General features: G+C 30.7%; 3 protein-coding genes across 4 annotated transcripts; 1 reads left to right on the forward strand and 2 right to left on the reverse strand.

Annotated features, from left to right (window-relative positions):
* Positions 1-4,668: 4,668 nt before the first annotated feature.
* Positions 4,669-9,283, reverse strand: LOC127244804 (splicing factor-like protein 1). 2 transcript variants are annotated; one of them, XM_051265309.1, is made up of 2 exons: positions 6,767-9,283; positions 4,669-5,229 (listed from the first exon to the last, which is right to left on the reverse strand). In XM_051265309.1, the coding sequence occupies exon 1, from the start codon at positions 9,225-9,227 to the stop codon at positions 6,786-6,788; it is 2,442 nt and encodes an 813-aa protein (XP_051121266.1). In that variant the 5' UTR covers positions 9,228-9,283; the 3' UTR covers positions 4,669-5,229; positions 6,767-6,785. The 2 variants fall into 2 exon arrangements, with proteins under 2 accessions (XP_051121266.1, XP_051121265.1); XM_051265308.1 differs by having other exon boundaries at positions 4,669-5,610.
* A 2,082-nt stretch (positions 9,284-11,365) lies between these two features.
* LOC127244807 (uncharacterized Rho GTPase-activating protein At5g61530) lies at positions 11,366-15,360 on the forward strand. Its single transcript, XM_051265311.1, has 10 exons — positions 11,366-11,476; positions 12,017-12,128; positions 12,374-12,636; positions 13,221-13,283; positions 13,371-13,389; positions 13,658-13,756; positions 13,851-13,928; positions 14,023-14,267; positions 14,542-14,704; positions 14,948-15,360. Exons 2-10 carry the CDS (start codon positions 12,068-12,070, stop codon positions 15,091-15,093), a joined length of 1,137 nt encoding a protein of 378 aa, XP_051121268.1. The 5' UTR covers positions 11,366-11,476; positions 12,017-12,067; the 3' UTR covers positions 15,094-15,360.
* Positions 15,361-15,508: 148 nt separating this feature from the next.
* On the reverse strand, positions 15,509-17,199 carry LOC127244805 (F-box protein At5g07610-like). Its single transcript, XM_051265310.1, has one exon. It carries the CDS (start codon positions 16,843-16,845, stop codon positions 15,541-15,543), a length of 1,305 nt encoding a protein of 434 aa, XP_051121267.1. The 5' UTR covers positions 16,846-17,199; the 3' UTR covers positions 15,509-15,540.
* Positions 17,200-20,841: the final 3,642 nt, after the last annotated feature.

Raw genomic sequence — 20,841 nt, forward strand, 5'->3', positions numbered from 1 at the left:
ATTTACTTTGGTAATAATTTATTTATTTATATTTATATATATATATATAGTGAATGTTATGTTAAAGTGGTTTGATTGAGAGTGAGAGGCAATCATTGTGATTGTCCCTTTGTGTGGTTATTTTTAAATTTTAAATAAATAAAATTTAAACTTATGTTTAGAATTTTGTTTTATTGCCTTTGTTTAAACAATAATATTTTAATTGATGTGTTTTTCGATATATTAATTTGTTTTGATATTTAAATATTAATTATTATATTAAAACATAGTATAAATTAAAAATATTATAAAAATATTTTAATTAATGTCTTATAATACTAATAGAAGAATATTTGTACAAAAAATTATATATATATAATAATATTTAAGTACAATAATTTAAAAATTAAATGTGAAATTTTTTAATATTATTGATATAATTTTTATATTCATATTTAAGAATACATCAACTTAAAATATAAAATAAACAATCTATATTTATTAATAATATTTTTAAAGAATATTATATTAAATATTTATTTTTAAATTCCAAACCTTTTATTAAATACGACATAATGTTTTACATAAAATATAATTGAAAAAAAATCATTATTAGTTAGTTGGCAAAATAGATTGAATTTAGGTGGTGGGTAATTTTGGGCATCATTACCACTTGATTATTGCTTAAACTAGAATCAATTTGATTTTGAAAACAAATAATTAATCCATTTTAAAAAAAATATTATTATTATTATTATTATTATTATTATTATTATTATATTCTAAATATAAAATAAATTGTATTTGGATTACATTTAGAGCATTTTAAATTGTTTTAAATTTGAAAGTAATAGAAAATTTTGAATTAAAATATAATTTAAGCCTATTATAAATAACTATTAATTAATATTCTAATAAAATATTTTATCCTATCATATAATAAATAAATAAATATTTCATATATAAAGGTAAAAAGACTAAACTAACTTTATTACTATTGTATGATATAAAAATATCATTTGTTTAATATATTGTAAATTGTAAAGGTATTTGTAATATTTGGTAAATAGTATAATTACTATAAAAAAAATAAATAAATACTTTATGATGAGACATACCAAAATAAAAAAATAGATAGATGATTAAAAGGACGAATAAAGTATTAGTTTTTAATCTACTATGAAAAAATACTCTCCACTTTACCTCAAAGTATCATTTTTATATATCATATTCAAAATTATCTATTTTTTATTAAATTAAAATAAATCGAACGCATATCATAATATTATTTAAATTTTAAATAAATTACAGATATGACATTACTTATACAGTTAATTTATATAAAGAACATCATCTGCATATAAAGAACGGGAAGAAGTAAACGGAACGTGGGCCCACTGTGGTTTATGGATATAACGCCGTTACTTTTGTCACGTGCCCCGCCACATTTGATCGCGTGACAGGCGTGACCTAAGGTGGACCCAACCTCATGCGCGCGTGAAAATGCACCACCACCAACTTAGACACTACATAATTGTGTGTTTGTTTGGGATTCTCCCCCAAATCTATTCATCCCATTTTTTCATTCAAAAAATATTAAATCAAATATTTATTTTTTTATTTTTTATATTATACTAAAAATTAATTTTATATTCAGAATATCACATCATACAATTATTCAAATCTTAACTCAAAATCCAAACTCCCAAACAAACATAATCTAAAATGAAAAAATTCGCGGTTGTTTTGTTATTTTCAAATAAAATATTTTTAGTATTATTAGTAAAATTTAAAATACTCCCTCCCTCCCAGTGTAAAGTTGTCGTTTACTTTTTGAACGTAAATTTTTTAATATTAGTATTATAATGTATTGTAGTGAAAAGAACAAAAATACCCCTATTAGTATAGTGTAATATAAAAATAACGACATTTGTGTAATATAGTGTAAGTTTGAAGGGTATTTATTATGTTAAGTAGGTAGTACAATTACTAAATTAAGAAATGGTAACCTTGTTTTTGGACGGACAAAAATGAAAAATGACAACATTTTTCAATGGAACGGAGGAAGTATATTAATTTTTTTTTTTAAAATATCATACTCCCTCCGTCCCAGAACTATAGTATGGGTTGTGTTTGACACGAGATTTAAAAAATATTGATATTATATTGATAGTGGGTAAAAAATACGGGTAAAAAACTTTTTTGCCATTGTTAGTGTATTAGTGTAAAAAATAGTGGCAATTGTGTAATAATAATGAAAAAGTAAGAGTAGTTTTATAGTGATATGATTATTTATGGAAATGATACTATTGTTTTGAGACGGAAAAAAATGGTAAACAAGACTAATTTATTGGAACGGAGGAAATATAAAAATATCAAAACGCAAAACAAACACACCCTATAGTTGTTGTAGTAAATATGTTGCATATATCATTAGAACATGTTAGTTATATATTTCTTTCTATTTGGAATACTTATTTTATAGTTTTTTTTCCTTTCCCTAAATTTATATATAATTCATTAATAAGTAAATAATTATATTAATTATATATTAATAAATAATAACCAATGTGTTATTATTTTTTCAATTTAGTATACTATTGGAGTATAATAAAATAGTAACAATTTAATTAATACGGTTAAAATAAAAATAATAATATTATGAATCAGATTAAAATTGAATAATTTAACTCGTCTAAAGTATTGAATCGATAAAAATCGTACTATTGTGATGCATAATTAATCTCTAATAAAATGGTAAGCATTGAGATATATATGTAGTAGAAGGTGGACGACATTATAATGGATGTGTTTGAAGGGTAATTGAAAACACCATGTGAGGGATCATGACTTCTTAACCTACTTAGATCATTACACTCTATAATTTTTATTTTTATTATTATTATTATTATTTTTTCATGTAGCCCTATAATTAAGTGTGACCATTGAAATATAAAATTGATAATTAAACAATAACAATGGGAAATTCTATTTTTAGTATTTAGGCAAAAATCTCCATTTATTAATATTTTTTTTAAAAAAATAAAATAAAACTATAGTACGTCTAAAGTAAGTCTTGTACTTAATTAGTGTTTAGTCCAATATAAATGACTAATAAACAATATTAATATTATAATATCAGTGGGTTTGTTAATATTAAAATTATATATAAAATTATATTTTTTTATAAGATTTTAAAATTGAATAAAAATTACAAAATTAATTAGCCTACTATGATTTTAAATTATATATATATATAATGATATAAATACATATTTGATGCAAATTTTTATATAAAAAAATCAATAATTCATAGAATAAGAATAGTGAGTAAAATTAAGTGACCTTAGTGGTTATTGGATTTTTCTTGATTAGTCTACACCTTTAATCATAGTATGCCCTTTGGAACCCTTTATTATTTTCTTGAAGATTTTATTTATTTATTAACACTATTTTTCCTACCCAAATAATTTCAATGATGAATATAATTAGAAAGGGTGTTTGTGGGCATTCTGAAAATGGAGGACAACTCATTATATATAGGATGAAGGAATCCAACACAATAATAATAATAATAATAATAATAATAATAATAATAATATCCATTCACCAACTCCACAGTGTGATCTTGGTGCTTCAATCACTACCAAGATCATTTGTGTTCATTTTTTTTGTTTTCTATATCTTATTTTGATATTTTCTAAAATAAAAATAAATCTTAATGGCAATATTTGCTATAATAAATAATAAAAACACAAATAAACACATTTGCAATTATTGTACTATTAATACCTACTAGTTTGAAAGTTAATGTATATATTGTGCTCGTTTGATTTTTATTTAAAATTGAGGGTTTAATTTATACTTTGATTTAAATAGAAATTTGAAGAAATATTATATATATATATATTTTTATTGGTAACATATTAGTTGAAAAGTGACGATTTTGATTTCAAATAAAAATCAAGCACATCCATTAATATCATAAATATTTACACTCTCTTATTTAAATTTGGATTTCAACTTATTTACTATTGTCTATAAAAATAGACTCCAAATAAACAAACCCATTGATTGTATAATTTACTCATGTTATCCAAAATGTAACAAAATATTCCTATCTCATCTCTTGATAGAATTCTAACAATTCCCCCCTATTATAATATATTTTCTCTATCGCCAATTTTAGTTTCATTTATTTGTAAATTTGGATAAAACTGACCAATGAGAGGAGAATAATATTATCAAATGCAAATTTGATTTTGATTTAAAACTATTGAATTGTATTTTATATGTGTTGAAATAATTAGCAAGTTAAAATAATAAATAAAATGTGTTAGCCACTAGAAGTTGCCAATTCTCATAAGATAACAAAACATCATGATTTACAAAAAATATATTATCTCAATCTTATAAAATATGGTATCTATCTATATATAAATTCAAATCACTCAAAACAAGGCATACAAAAAATAATCATTCAACACATAATTTCACACCATATTAACTGGCAATTCAAACCTATAGAATGTAACATATATCTTATACTAAAATCAACGATAATATATACTACATCGACTATTATCATATAACTTTCATCATTATGTTTAAATAATTTTATTCGGCACACAAACAACATCCCAAAAAATGGCTTCAATTCATACCAAGCTTTCATCACATTCTATGATCTTCACATAAATTTGAAATGTGCAAAATATTTTAGAATGAACCAATATAAACACACATAGATCTGATAAATAAGAAAGCAAAGCATAAGGTATGGTGTGACCGATGTTGTGTACCAAAACAAGATTTTCTTGGTTCCATTTCGACATCAATAAACACCATAACATCATTAAGGAAACTTAAACCTAGACCCTAAATTACTTTCTAGAGCTCGACTAAATTCTTATCAGGCCTCTTCGTCCGACCCCTGCGACTAATGATTCAGGAAAAATTAGTAAAGAAAATAATTAGAACCTAAACTTAGTTAAAAAAGAAAGGCAAAATTATTCTACACAAGGCTCAACAAAACACATCTTAGATTATCCCGGGACAACTACACCACCTGCTTGCCATATGTAAACTGAGATAATGCATCAGATTAACAAATAAATTTATATAATTAGAAGCTCGGATTAAATAATACCACCAAACCTGTGACCTAACAATGCAACGTGGTTCTTCACTTCATTTTGGAGTTGTAGATGCAATCATCAGATCCGATCTCAGTGTAGGAAGCTACAGCAGCTATGAATAATCATAATGACAAGGAACGAAAAAGTATTAAAACAGAAAACGGGTGTTAGAATCAGAAAGAGGCGATCACACAAGAAACAGCAACAGCGTTAGGATCAGCGATGATGGATTAGAAGTTCAAACATATAAAGCGAAAGAAATCAAAATAAGATGAAACTCCAAAGCAGATCCAACAGATAGTAACAGTCCTACAAAACAAAACATCATCAACAGAATAATTTGTGAGAAGACAGTAGTTCAACTTGCGGCTTGTCGAACAGAAACTCTCTGCAAATGTAATAGTACAGCAAGTTTATGTGAGTCCCAAACTTCCAACAAGTAAATCATGGCAAGAGTTAAGAAATCAGGATGACAAGTGCTCCAACAAACAGCCTGTCAAGATATTGGATAATAACAAAGAAACACGTGTTATAATGGGATAATAAACACCAGAAACTACGTAATAGTAAATCATAATAATACAGAGATTATGAGATTAAGTAGAACATGACTCCAACAAATGCTAAAGAAGGATAGGCAAAGATAACTGAATCAGCCAGTGAATTGCTATCTGCACAGGGTCACAAAAGATTCGAATGAGGTAGAATGAAAGCATTATCCAGTGTATTCAAGCGTTATACTGAGTGATTTCATTGCTTTAGCCAAGCTTCCAGAAAATTCGTGTGACCAAGAATACAATGATGATTATCAGAATCTAGAAGTGAGGCATCGTTCAAATGCAAAACAGAAAGAACACCAGAATCAGAACAGGTGAATTGTGGCATATGTAATTTGGAGTTTTTAGGGGATTTATACAATTCATGAAAAAGAAAAAAAAATTCTCTACAAAGACATTAAATCAATCATCTATTTTTATACTAATCAATTTTATTTTCAAAATATGACAATAACACCTATTTAGATCATGTCAAACAACTATTTAATTTAAAATTTAATTATTCAAAAGCCAACCCCCAAACAAACACACCCTATGGCTTTCCAGCAAAAAACAACACTTGCCTACTTCTTTAAGAATCTAATGCCTGAATAATTAATGATAACAATTTCACATTTTGATGGCCTCTGTATCACCAACCAACTAATTAAAGGTTATTCTTCTTCAGCCATTAGATTTAAGCATGAAACGGAGTTATAACAACCCGACACAAAATATGTTCAAATCATGACAGTTCTTGTCTTCTTATCCTATCATAGTTTCTATTTATCCAGCTAATTAGTAAAGTGTATTATTAATTCCAATCGTCATTTCATGCAGTGCTAATCTTTTCTACGATTTCTCTATCCCACATTCAATCTGTCTCAGTAAGAATAAAAATAAATAAATAAATAAATAACTAAAATCCCAATTGAACTACAGCATGATTGAAAAGCATAGCCAGCCAATTGGACCAGACAAATACTTTCCATGCAATGCATACAAATGAATAAAAAAAATTCGGTATAAAAAAATAAAAATTCACTACTATGGTACAAACATCACAGAAATTTTATCAACAAAAGGAACAAAATTAGAAGAACATATTCTTACCTCTCACCATAAAAAGATATCATTTCATTTCTGCCATGAACTTCTCGTACTCAGTTTCTGTGCTATAATTGCTTTTTTCAGCAGATGATGGAGGTGGAGGAACCGGTGGATTTGTGGCCCAAGGAACATTAGTCAAGGTTTGGGAAGCATCAATAGTTGACTGAGACATCGCAGGAGGTGGTGGAACAGGTGGATTTTTGGCCCAAGGAACATTTGCCAAGGGTTGGGAAGCATCAATAGCAGATTGACGCATTGCAGGAGGTGGAACACCGCCGTAATAAGGAGGATAGCTATACGAATATGGAACCTGGATATTTGGAGCCATGGAAGCCATTGCATTGCCATACACGTATGTTGGAATCGACTGAACAGGCACAGTAGTCTGTACTTGCACTCCAGGCGGATAACTTTGCTGTATTTCACCTGATGAGGCTTGACTCTGTGGAGTGTCGGTACCAGAAACAGTCTGTGTCGAGGCGCCAGATGTGCCTGGAGGCATTAGTGAAGGAGGATATGATCCATATTGATAAACGGGTTGACCCTGATTCGGAGGATACATGGCAGATCCAGGTGGGGGAGGTGGAGGGGGATAAGAGGTAAATGGAGGAGGCGGAGGTGCGAAAGGAACAGAAACCCCAGGGGGAGCAGTTCCCATCGGACCACCAGCATTTAACTGCTGAGATGGGTAGGCACCCACAGGTTGGCCTGGAGCAGGATATGGCGGCATGGGTGGAGCAGGAGGGACTGGCGGCATTGTAGGCTGAGGAGGTTTACCGGCTACCCTCACGGCAATTGATCTTCCCTCGAGTTTGTAACCATTCATGCTAGCAATGGCACCATTAGCCTGCTGAACATCAGCAAACTTCACAAATCCGTAACCTTTACTTAAGCCTGTTGCTCGGTCCCTGATAACCTTGGCCATGACTATTTCACCAAATGCAGAGAACAAGTTAATCAGCGCATCATCCTCCATAGAGGGAGGCAAATAGCCGATGTATAAATTAGTCTCATCAAATTCTTTCGGTTTGACTACATTCATCCCAGCCCCACCTTGTGTAGCGTTGCCAGAAGTGTTGGTACCACCTGCCCATGGAGGATTCGTTCCCGAACTTCCTGGTAGCGCCAGAGTTGCAGAGCTAGATTTGACCAAACCCTCGGGAACCGTCCCTCCGAGCTCCGCCAAGAAGTTCTGATATTCATCATCCATTTTCTTGCCTGTAGTATTCTTCACGGGACAATCAATCGTAGGATGTCCGCCATCACCACAAATCTTACACAAAACATCACTCTTGAATGTAGATGTACGGGAAGGGCAAGCATACTGCCGATGCCCAGGCTCCCCACACAACCTACAAAATTCTTCATCCCTAGTAGTACCATTCAGCGCTGCAAGCTCCCTCAGTTGTTGCCTTTTGTGCTCGTTGAGAACCTCGTCAACAGGCTGCAAGAGCTTCTGAACCATACCAGCAGCAGCTTCAAGAGACTCTTGAGTGTCTGCCTCCACTAGAACATGCAAATCCTCATTCTCCGAAGGGTCGGGCTTCAAATCCCTCTTTTGTAGTAGCTTCCCTTCCTTCACTGAACCCTTGCCCCGAATAACAATTTTCGCCCCCGTCTCTCTTTCCATCCTCTTCTGAGTGTTCCCTCTTGGACCAATAATCAACCCTATGAAATTATAACCAGGGTACTCTTTCATAGGGATGTATAGCTTCTTGTGAAGCTTTGGTGGCCTGTAATCGGCTGGAGGCTTAAAAGCTGGATTTTTCTTAATGATCTGTGATATGATTTCTTGCCTCTCTCTATTCAATTTCTCTCTTGCACGATATTCCCTTGTATTGATCCTTACTCCCATATTATCATAAATTGGTTCTGGAGAGGGCGACCTAGCGCCCTCTGGACGATCATCTAATGTCATACCAGATTGCAATTTACGACTAATTTCAAGTAGCCTACTGTTCAATGCTTGAATCTCAGGATCGAATTCAATACCTCCAGTAAAGTCTTTCATGAAATCAGGCAATTGGATCACCGGCTTCGGCTCATCATCCGCCCACCTCGACTTGCGTTTCCTTCCTTCAGTTCCAGCGCCGCCGTCGCCAGTTCCACCGGCGGCGCCGGAATCGTTATTGGATGAATCGGTCGGGGGCGGATCCCATCTGGAGCGTCTCCTTCTTCGGCTGGTGGTCTCCTCCTCGCCGCCGGAGAAGTCCTTGTCGGTGCCGCTAGTTAAACCGCTTCCTGAAAAGAGAGGCCTCGGGAAATCAGGCTTGGGAAGAGCCGAGGAACCATCGCCAGCATTATGAGGAACTTGATTGAATGCATCTAGGGCTTTGTCTGGGGTTTCAAATTGCGATTGCGATTGCGGGTGCAATTCAGTGCGATTCTGGACATCGTCGAGCTGATCGTAGGAGCATGAAGGCTGAATTTGGGAATCGGTGTGGTTGGATTGAAGAGTTTCCATTGAAGCAGGTGCAGTGCAACGGAGATGACGATGAATTGGGGGAAGGGAAAGAAAAGCAATAGTTATATATATATATATATATATATATATGAAAATATGCGTAGATGGCGATGAATTCATTTATTTATTATTTTATAATTTCTCTATTTCACTTAAAATGTCCAACTTAGCTATTAGATATTTGATAATTAATAAATAATTAAAAATATATTAATAAAAATAATTTTAAATTAAAATTAAATAGATTAAATAATTTAATTAAAATAAAAAATTATAAATTATAAATTTAAAATATATACTTATATTTTTTTAAAAAAACAAATTATATAAAACTAAAAAAAATAGAAATAGTGATAGTATAGAACGATACCTCAGATGCCGGATTTGGGAAAGCGGGAATAATATTTAATATATAGTATTCCCTCCGTCCCAATACAATAATCTTATTTATTATTTTTGTTCGTCCCAAAATAATAGTTTCATTTTCATAAATAATTATATCACTGTAAAACTAAACTTACTTTTTCATTATTATTACATAATTTTTACACTGATATACTCGTAAAGGCAAAAAAAATCTTTTATCCGTACTTTTTACCCACTACCAATATAATATCAATATTCCTGTGTCTAACCCAATTTATACTGTAGTTTTGGGACGGAGGGATTTTAATTTCAATATATTAATTTATATAAATTATGATACTCCCTCCAATTATCAATTTGTTTTTTGGACGTAGTTTTAAAAATATTAATATTATATTGGAATATAGTAAAAATAAAGTTTGAATGACTAAAATGATCTTATTAGTATTGTAAAATATAAAGACGATGATATTTGTGTAATATATTGGAAGTTGTAAAGACATTTGTAATATTAGATAGATAGTACGTTTACTTAAAAAAAAAAAAAAAAAGGAAATGAATATTGTTATATGACATATTAAAATTAAAAAAAAAATAAATATTTTTTGTAAGATGGAAGAAGTAATATTATATAATTTTTTATTATTGTTTGAAAATATTAAAATCATTAGAATACATTGGATTAGTAATATTTAAAAATTTAAATAATTGAAATAAATTTTGATTGATGTATCAAAGTAAGAGTTCTTTTTCCGACAAATTGATTAAAAGGCTAGTTATAAAATTACTATTTTCACTAATTATTTTGTTGATTTTAAATATAAAGAATTAGAGAAATAAATTTAAAATTAAATACAAACAACTTAAAAAAATATGATTGAAAATATATAGATTAGTGTTATATTTTGAAATGTATTTGAGTTCTATTTATAATATATTCTTGAAAAATTTAAAAATTTAAAATTAAAAGATTTTGAGTATTAGTTAATTAATTACAAATTTTTTATATGAAACAATGAATTCTTAAAAAAATATGCATAATTATTATTTCTCAGTTTATTTTTTAACGTCATATTTGATATTTACATTTATTTACACAATTAGAATTTTTATTAGAAAATGGCAAATTTGTTTTTTTTTTTTCTGTATAAAAATAATAAAAAAATAAAAAATTAATTTATTAACGGATAAAGTATATTTTTAAATGATAATAAATATCATTGTAGAGAAACAGATAAAATAATCATAAAAATAATAAAAAGGTAATTATATCAAAGTGTATTTGTTTTGTGTTTTAATTTAAAATTTTGGAAGAATATATTTTATAAAAATATAAAAATGATGTAAATAATATAAAATAATAAATATATGTAATATATTAATTTTTTTAAAAAAATATATTTAAAAATTTTGATGTAAAAAGAATACACTCAAATGTTTAGTAGAACATTGATAAATTGTTTAGATAGAGATTTTTAGAGATTTTTAAAAATTTGAAGTTTGAAAAAAAAACGTAAAAAATTGATATTTGATATTTTATTAGAAAAAAAATTATATTTAACGTGATATTTTTTTAAAAATAAATAATCTCAGTGAAAATGTGATGGGTAAAGAACAGCCAAAATATTTCAATTTAATTAATTTGAATATGTACGACCGTTGAAGTCATGGCCTGTCAAGGATCCACGTGTTATATTATGATAGGTGATCATCCGATATTCTCACTTCTTCGCTGTTTAGGTATATGCAATAATTTTATCTATTTATTTATTGTGCTTAATTAATTATTATCATTATATATTTTATTATTATTTTTCTCGCGTGGTCTCGTTCGTTCTCTTCCGTGTCCGTGGTGATAGCCGAAGCTTCGATCACTGGTAAAGGTGAGAAACCCTAGTTCTTTTCCTCTTCGAGGTTTTTGGGAACTCGATGAAATTCTGTGGTTTTTATTTATTGATTTCCTCCATGGAATAGTTTGTGAAGCGATTAGTGAAGATATGATTCGATTTCTGCGAATCATGTGTTTGTGTGTTTGATAATTTTCTTTTGAAGCTTAATTGATGTTTTAGCGTTGAACTATTTTTCTGAATGGAGTTATGGCATTGAGTTTGATTTAGTGTCGTGGATGGTTTGTTTTTTGTGTTTTGGAATGATTTTGTGTTTGAAAGAGCCTTGACTGTTATGGAGCACGATTTTTAGATCAGTTTATGTATGATTAATCAAAGATTTAATTATATCAGCAGATTATAATTTCATCATCTGTGGATTCTGATATATATATATCGGAGGTTGTCTCATGTTGATTTTTATTATGGATTGGCTATCAGGAGTTGGGATGATCAAGAATTCCCACTGTTACATGAAATTTTTGCTTGTTGGTTAAATGCAATTTACTCATATCTTGTGTTACTATATCGAAACAGGTTGATTAAAATATATATTTATTTGATAAACTGGTATTGAGGACACTGCAAATGCCGTCAGCAACCTCACCTCAGTGGCAAGAGAAGGCTAATGATTTCTTTCAAACCTCAGGTATTTATACATATAAGTGATTGTTGTGAATGAAAAATAAAAAAAATTGAGTATTCGAATAAAGCATGAGATATTTACCATGGCATACCTTGTGCCATACATGGAATCTTGTGAAAAATCTTTTTTCGCAAAGGAGCATAAGCAACTCTGTGTTCTTAATTTATCTAGATAGGTATGTATATATACATCTATGTCTGTTTCTGAATGATGAGTGGTAACCATTGGCCTGAAACATTGATGAACAGGGATAAAGCTTAAGCAAGCTGGACACAGTGCTGGCAGTTTTGTTGGGGACGTTGCGAAGGATGCTAAAGTAAATGTTGCTGATGTGGCAGAGAAAGTCGGATCAGCAGTGAAAAGTCGATGGGATATCCTCCAAAAGCCATCTACCAGACATGCTATGCAGGAGCGCCTTATATCTGCTGCCGCTACTACAAGCATGTTTTTGAGGAAGGGACTTACGGAGACAAAAGACAAAGTTTCTGTTGGGAAGACAAAAGTTGAAGAGGTAACGAATTAAATAGTAGTGGTGAACTTGATATTGAAGCTCTATTATTATAATACTTGTCGGCTAATGAATTTGATTAACGGGTTTGGTTACTTGTCGTCTTGGGGAATATCTTTTCTTGATTTGACTTTGTTTATGGGTGTGCAATATATCAGAAATTGGATTTTAGCCGATTTGTAATATGGTACAGAACAGTCAATTGTTTTGATATGGTTGGTATTGGCTATCTGATTTTTCGGGCAATATATGTATTAGATAGTTTATTGAAAATGCTGCTGAGGAAACTTTCTCCACGAGCAATAATTGGAACTAGAAAATACCACATAGATTTGATTAATTTCAATTGTTGGATGTGTTCTTTCCTTCAGGGGGTCATTTTCTCTGCAGTCGTTAATTAAATTTCTACTACTTCATCGTTTGTTTTTCATTTGGATAACAATTCATAGTCCATTTAGATATGCTCTTCCATGGCACAAAAATTGGCCTGCCACCATATTTAACAATTTATAAACAAATTATGCAAGATCAAGCTTTTGCATTTGAAGTGACGATATATCTGTTTTGGCCCTGAAATGATTTTACAGGTGGCCAAGATGACTGCACAAAAGAGCAAGACACTGCTGACCGACATTGAAAGATGGCAAAAGGTTACATGATTTAAATAATCTCCAGTATTTTTCCTTAAGGCATGAATTTGTAAGATTAACGATGTTTCTTTCTACTCTTGCTCACAGGGAGTTGCAAGTACTGATGGTAGGTTCCTTTATCTATTGTATAATTTTCGTCATTTGCTCTCCTAATGTGCAGAAGATTAGATCTTTCTCTCCTCCATAAATTAATAAATAATTAATAAAAACCCGGTCACTTTAGGAACCGGTATGTTGTTTTCAGATATACTATTACAGATGCAAGCATGTTCTGAGTTTCTTTCTTGCTGAAACACAAGTTTCTTTTGCATATCGGTTAATCTCATCCTTATGGTTTGGTAATTAGCCGTGATTTGTTTTTCTTGTTTGAACAGTGTTTGGTGTTCCGATTGAGGTCACTGTCCAGCGCCAGCAGTCTAACGCACTGGTGCCTAACATACTAATCAAATGTTCTGATTGTCTTATATTATCTGGTGAGTAATGCTCGTCTGAATATGAATCAGTTATATTGTAATGTATAACAGAACATATTATTTGGCATCAACTTCCCGTCTTCTCCAATTTTAGGTTTGAATTCGCCGTACCTGTTCAAGGCTCAAGGAGACAAAAAGGTTCTACGACAGTTGGTATCTTTGTATAATCAGGGTAATTTCCGTACACTCTCCCACTTTGTTGGCTTTGTATATTTTGTGTCTTCTCCCAACACTCATTCTTCCCATATATTTTACTGAATGTTCAGATCCGAATGCATCAATTCCCGATGGTGTAAATTCAGTAGATGTTGCTGCTCTGATCAAATGCTACATTGCTAGCCTCCCGGAGCCATTGACTACCTTTGAGCTGTATAGTGAAATAAAAAATGCTCGATCAAGCATAAATGAAATGGCAAATATTCTCAAGAAGCTTCCGACGGTTAACTATATGACGCTGGAATTGGTTACATCCCTACTGCTTCATGTTAGCCAGAAATCTGTTCTTAACAAGGTAACTTTGATCAATCTTTTTCCTAATACGATTTTTAATATTAATGCTTGCTAATTAACTCACCTTGGTTTAATAATTTCTCTGGTTTGATCTTCTAGTGATAGGTAATATACAAATTTGATTTCATGTAACTTGTTAGTTAAACTAATAGTTTTGTGTGTGCATATCTCATGGTGTAAATAAATAAATAACGACTCTTATTTCATCGTTTTCTATTGTATCATTCTTATTTTACGATGATGATGAGACTAAAGACGATACACTATTATCACAGATGGACGCCCGAAATCTCTCGGTGGAAATGGCTTCCATCATCATGTGGCCAAGAGGCGAGAGACCCGAGCATTATAAGCAATGTTGGAATGATGAGTCGAAACCTGATACCGGGGCGAACTTAAATTCAGACTCCAACTACACTGTGCAGGACATTCTTGCAGGTAATTTTCAGACCATGTTTCACTTATAAATGTCACAAAATACTTCCATGTCCGGGCAGAAATTAAATTTCATTGCCGTGTCCTGAACCAACTAGCAATAACTGGTTAGCATAGTAGGCAAAATTCAATAAAAACACCAGGTCGAAGTCGACTGCCAATAATGAAAAGGCATTACTTAAGAACAGTTTCATTAGTGTCGTAGAATTAGTAATTTTATTTTACTTTTGCTTCGTCGCTTTGCAGATGATGGTGAAAGCCTTGATGTATCATCCTCAATTCCCCTCGATGACGGGCAGCCGGTAGACCTCTGTGCTATCGAAGTTCTTCAGTGCTTGATCGAGCATCACAACGCCATTTTCACCGATGCAAATGAAACTATTTGGAGGTGATCTCATCCCAAAAATATAATGCTGCACAGATTCTTCACACCATGTCCAAAATAATCACCAGAATTTTCGACAGGGAAAAAAAAAGCCTTCCCGGTAATTGCTCTTTCCCAGACATCGCTATTTTGGTTGTACAAAGTATTATATTTTGGTTATAGGTTTAAGAACTGGTCCTCAAACGAGGCCAGTCGATCAGTCGATCCGTATAACGTTCTATTCGGTGTACAAAAAGCTCCACACAGATTTCTACATTGTTCTTGTTTGTTCTAAGAGTCGGGTATAGACAATGGTTGCATATACACGCAACCATTGTGAATAAACGCTAGCAAAATCGATAATAATTTTCTAGATTATGCAATATATTCGAAAATACGAGCAAGATGAAGTAGGAGCAATTTTCAGAACAAGAAAGTAGTGATGACCAAGAAAGGTAAAGTTTGATATTATCATTCATATGCACTGAATATACTGAAAAGCATCAAACCAACCAAACATAGGAAGTGTAGAACCACCACGAGGATGATCACACTCACCACCGGTAAAGTTCCATATACTGTAGAATGATTTATCCTCTAGATTGTACCTTATTGCCTTACCAGGGATGTTCACAACAACAAACGAGCTGTCGCCGCCGCCGCCATCTCCTCGCCGGATGATGCTCAGTATCAGGTACTTGTAGTAGCGCATCCTTGAAGGACCTAACCAGCTGGAAATTGACTCCGGGAAGGCGTTCATCACTGGTTCGATGTCCACACGGTACGTCACTTTCCATCCGCGGTAATCCTCGTCCATTTCATAGACGTTGAATTCTGTTGTGCAAGGTCCGTAGATTTCAACCAGATGGAGGTGATTGTTCGATTCGCCGAAATACCTAATTCTCCGCTCCTCCCAGCCGTCGGGAATCGGAGGCATCGGAAGCTTCCCGAACCGCTCCTCCTCCAGATTGAAGTACAATCCGTCGCCGCATAAGCTGAACCAGTTGATTGCGCCGTTCCAGAACACTCCGATGTGAAAGTTAATTTCGCCGGACAACGGATCGCCGACGCGCTTCCAGATTCCGGTCTCCGATGAGTACATATCCATCACGAAACGGTATTTCACCGTTTCGCAGAAGTAGACGCATACGGCTTTGAAGTGGGGTGATTTTCGCGGATCGAAAGCTAAGTTCACTGCGTACACTGATTCGCTGCCGTCGTTCACCGTGAAAGCTCGATTGAGAGGATCCGGAAGCCGAACGCACCTCCTCGTCGTCGGATTGCAGACGTAGTAACTGTACTTGCCGTCCTTCAGCCCACCGTTGCGGCAGCAGAGTAATCCGTTGCAGGACTGAAGGATTTTAATCGGTTGATTCTCGTCGGAACTAAGAGTACGCGCAACCGCTGGAGAAGAAGAGTTCACAACATCCTCATTCAGCGGAACGACGTCATACTCCGGCTTGAAATGCAGAAAATTCCGGCGAAATACGTACAAGCCGGAGGCGTTCCCGCAGAGCTCCGCGTTCTTCCGGCGAGTGAAGAACGGATCGGAAATCATCGAAAGCCATTGTTTGGAAACGCATTTGAATCGCACCAATGGCTTCAACGGCAAACGCAGCAAAACAAGCGCTATAAGATCCTCATTGGCTGCAATTACAGAGGCGGACTGCGACGCCGCCTGAGATGCAAATTCCTCGCCGTCGGACTGTATTTCCGGCTCACCGGCGGCATATTCCCTGCATACCTCGCTCGCCGGAATTTTTTTGTGCAGAGAATTCATCTTCCGAAACACCAACGGCTTAGGTTTCCGATTGAATCTCACTCCGTTTTGTTCTTTCCACGAGAGAGATCAACGTCAGTACGTAAGATTGTGGATTCTTCGAAGCTCCGGGGACTCCGGGACCCGAAGGGGGTATCCTGAACACGAGCGAAGTTGCTTCGTCTGGTGTTGAGGTCCCGGGCGTTGGTAAGTAGGAGCATTAAAGGTTAGAGGACAGTCGGGTAGCTGTGAGCAGCAGTAGGATAAGCACGCCGTGCACGACGGGACCAAGTTAAAAGGGGAAGTTCCTGGATCTGAGAACCCGGTCGGTGTGATGCGAAAACTAAAGAATCAGCGTACGGTACCATTTGTCATTTTTGGATAGACCATCAACTACTATTCAATGGTTGTGGACATTATTTTCTTGATTTTAGTTACTTGAAGTATTATTTTTTTAAAAAAAATTGATATTTTGAATAAAATAAGAATATTAAATGTGATGTATATACACCTTTAAAATGGGTCGAAATTTTTTTAATTGTCTCATTTACATATATTATTTTTTACTATGAAAAAATAGTAAGAATTAAATATATCTATTTACTTTTTTCTTTTACTCATAATTATTTAATAACTTATTTTTAATTACAACCGAAAAAAATCTGTTCTAAAAATTCTACTCGAAAAAGGATTCAGCATGACTGGGCCAAATTTTCGCCAAATTGAAAATTCTAAGGATTTGTTTAATTGAAATTTTGAATTTTAAATTTAAGTAGTAACCATCTTAATTTTGAATAATTATTTAATGTGATAAATATATATTAATATGATATTTTTAATATAATTTTGTTTTTAATAGTATTCCATCCATCTCACATAGCACACGGTATTTTAGAAGTGGTGTAATTAGTCGATAATTAACAAGAATGTATTAGTGAAAATAATTATACTATAATATAAATAATTATAAATTAAGATTAAAATAATTAATTAATTTAATTAAAATTAAAAAAATAAATTAAAAAATTTTAAATAAATTAAGATTAAAATAACTAATTTATTTAATTAAAATTAAAAAAATAAATTAAAAAATTTTAAATAAGATTAAAGTGTATAATTATTTTCCAAAAAAAAAAAATTGACATGGTATGTGGGACGGACAAAAACGGCAACATGGACATGGTATGTGGGACGGAGGGAGTATAAGATAAAAAAATAAAATAAAATAAGAGTTAAATTTAATATTTTTTATAAAAAAATTGAAAAAAAATCCAATAAAATGTAGAAAAAGTATATGTTAATTATTACAGTAATTTGTACAAATAACTTACATTAAATTTATATCTATAAAATTTTACCATTGTTATAAATACTTAACACTAATAATTTGTATTTAATAATTTGTATAAAAATTAATTAATAACCAATTCATCTATAAAATATTAAATAAATAAAAATATAAATCACTTTATTATAAGTATCATATCAATTAAACTTAAATAATCTCTAGTTCCATATCTATTTCACCATTTGATTTTTGTACAAAATTTTAAAAATATTAATATTATATTAAGACGTAAGTAAAATAAAAGTAAAAAAAACTAAACTAACTTTATTATTATTATATAATATAAAAATAATCATATTTATTTAATATATAATTAAAATAATATTTATAATATTATCTGACAAAACAGAATAAAAAAAATGGATATATGTTAAAAGGAGAAAGTGAGCAATTAATTTTTTAATATACATTTTCTCTATAATTATTTTTTTTAAAAATGGCATACTTAGTCGGATGATGGGGAAGTATATTTAATATTTATTTCTTTATTAAGATAATTTTTTACTATCACTATAATTTTTAATAAAACTATTATATTATAATAATAATTAAATTTAATTCAATTTTAAATCATAATTAAATAAATTATAAACTATTATGGTGTATTTGGTATATAGAAATGACGTAAGAGAAATAGAAATATATACAGAAAGAAACAGAGAAATAATATTCTTTTTAATTTTTTTTAAATTTTTTTGTAGTATTTAATTTTTATATTTTTTAAAAATTATATTATTTTAATTTTACAAAAATTAAATTTAATTTATTGTTAAAATCTTTTATTTTTACATTTTTTTTTTTAAATTATACTAAAATATAATTTTAAAAAAATATTATATATAATTTATAACTTTTTTTTACATTTTTGGTTTGAATGATCGATTTTTCCGAACAATATAATTAATTCTCGTTCTGAATTAAATTAGTGGCTAAAAAGTTTGAGAGATATACATAGATGGGTGCTGGAGGCATTCTATCCTATCCATGTGCGAGTTGGCACGCACGATTTTTCATGCAACCACGTGTCGGGCACCGCGTTACCTACGTAACATACATGCCGCTACAATCTCAACTACAATATAATATAATAATAATAATAATAATAATAATAATAATAATATACGCTTAATATATAATCACTATGCCAAATTTAATATAGGATATATATATATAATATAAAACATAATAAAATATATTAAAAAGTAATAATTTTATTTTTATGATTTTATATATTTAAAAAAAAATACTATTTTCATTTCAACTATAAAAATTATTTTTATTATTTTTATGTGTTACTAAAAAAATATTTTCTTTTCCTACAATGAAAATAATCAAATAGTAATAACAAATATATTTAATATTTATTTAAATTACAAATAATAAAAATATCAAAATTATTCAATATATCTTTACTAATTAATAAAATATTATTATTAATTTTAATTTATTATAAATTTTAAAAAAAATACTTTACCTATGGATATTCAGCTATGCATAATAATGTGGATGTGTAGGGGTTAGAGCCTAGAGGAGTCGGTGCTGGATTTGAATTTAGATTTTAAAATATTTGAAAATTGGCCTACTTTAATTTTGGTGTAATTCCTCTATTACTTCATTATATTTGAAAGATTTGGCTTTGTTTGTGCAATTAATTTTGGAAATTTGTTACTATTTTTTAATATAGTATTAAATCCTTTTTTTTTTAGTTATATATATATATTTATTTATTGTAAGTGGATTTTAATATATTATTATTTTCTAGGTAATAATAATTTTGCTCTTAAATTTTTTTTTTTTTTAATGATATAATTTATAATATTTTTTAAAGTGTAAGCATATTTTTTATTTATTAAAATATAAAATATTTTTATTTTAAAAAAATCGAATACATTTAGGTTATACAAATGAAAAATAAATTTTTTTCTCTTAGAAAATCATATTAAATAGAGTACAATTTTGTATTATATTCAAAACTTCAAAACTATCTTATCTAAATAAAGCTGATTATTTAGAGAGTGTTTGTTTTTTTTTTTTATTTCAAATAAAAAAATTTCCCGATTCACTATTCTCAATAAAATTTATACCGTTTCTAAAATATTTACAATCTTGATTGTTTATGTTTGAATATATGGGTATTGCGAGAATAAACGTGAAATCGAGTCGAAGACAGTAGTGTCTCCGGTAGATGATGTTCTAATCCAAAGATAAAACGGTTTCTATTTCCAATGAGAGTGGGGAGACTGCCGGAAAGCTAAAAGAGAGAAGATAAAGAGGAAAGAATTGTTTGTATTTGTTAGAACGAAGGGGGAGGCCATTTATACAGGCGTCTCCACTCGGCCAAAATGGCAGACAATCAATTACGATCATAATTACGACCTTAATTATCGATGTAATTAATTATAGATTCAAACATTCCGTTTGAAGCAGTCCTAATTGATTCTAATTACAAACCTTCAATTTGTGACGATCGTAATTTATTCTAATTTTAAAGTTTGAAACAATTGTAATTTATTTTAATTTCAAACCTTCTGTTTGAGATTATAATAAATCTATCGGATAATAGTTTATCCAAATAATACTGTGGGTTTAATTTGGGGTTGCACAATTTGATTTGTCTCGAGACAGACAAAATAGCCAAAATATTAACCAAACCCTGTACACAATAAATA

This window comes from Andrographis paniculata, unplaced genomic scaffold (assembly GCF_009805555.1).
Source record: "Andrographis paniculata isolate CXL003 unplaced genomic scaffold, ASM980555v1 Contig21END, whole genome shotgun sequence".
NCBI classification, from domain to species: domain Eukaryota; kingdom Viridiplantae; phylum Streptophyta; class Magnoliopsida; order Lamiales; family Acanthaceae; genus Andrographis; species Andrographis paniculata.

Bases quoted from the DNA above. Each gene is read 5' to 3' on its own strand.
- LOC127244804 (XM_051265309.1), bottom strand. From the start codon at position 9,227: ATGGAAACTCTTCAATCCAACCACACCGATTCCCAAATTCAGCCTTCA.
- LOC127244807 (XM_051265311.1), top strand. From the start codon at position 12,068: ATGCCGTCAGCAACCTCACCTCAGTGGCAAGAGAAGGCTAATGATTTC. The intron at 14,268-14,541 runs GTAACTTTGATC...CTATTATCACAG, and splicing joins AGAAATCTGTTCTTAACAAG to ATGGACGCCCGAAATCTCTC. The intron at 14,705-14,947 runs GTAATTTTCAGA...GTCGCTTTGCAG, and splicing joins TGTGCAGGACATTCTTGCAG to ATGATGGTGAAAGCCTTGAT.
- LOC127244805 (XM_051265310.1), bottom strand. From the start codon at position 16,845: ATGAATTCTCTGCACAAAAAAATTCCGGCGAGCGAGGTATGCAGGGAA.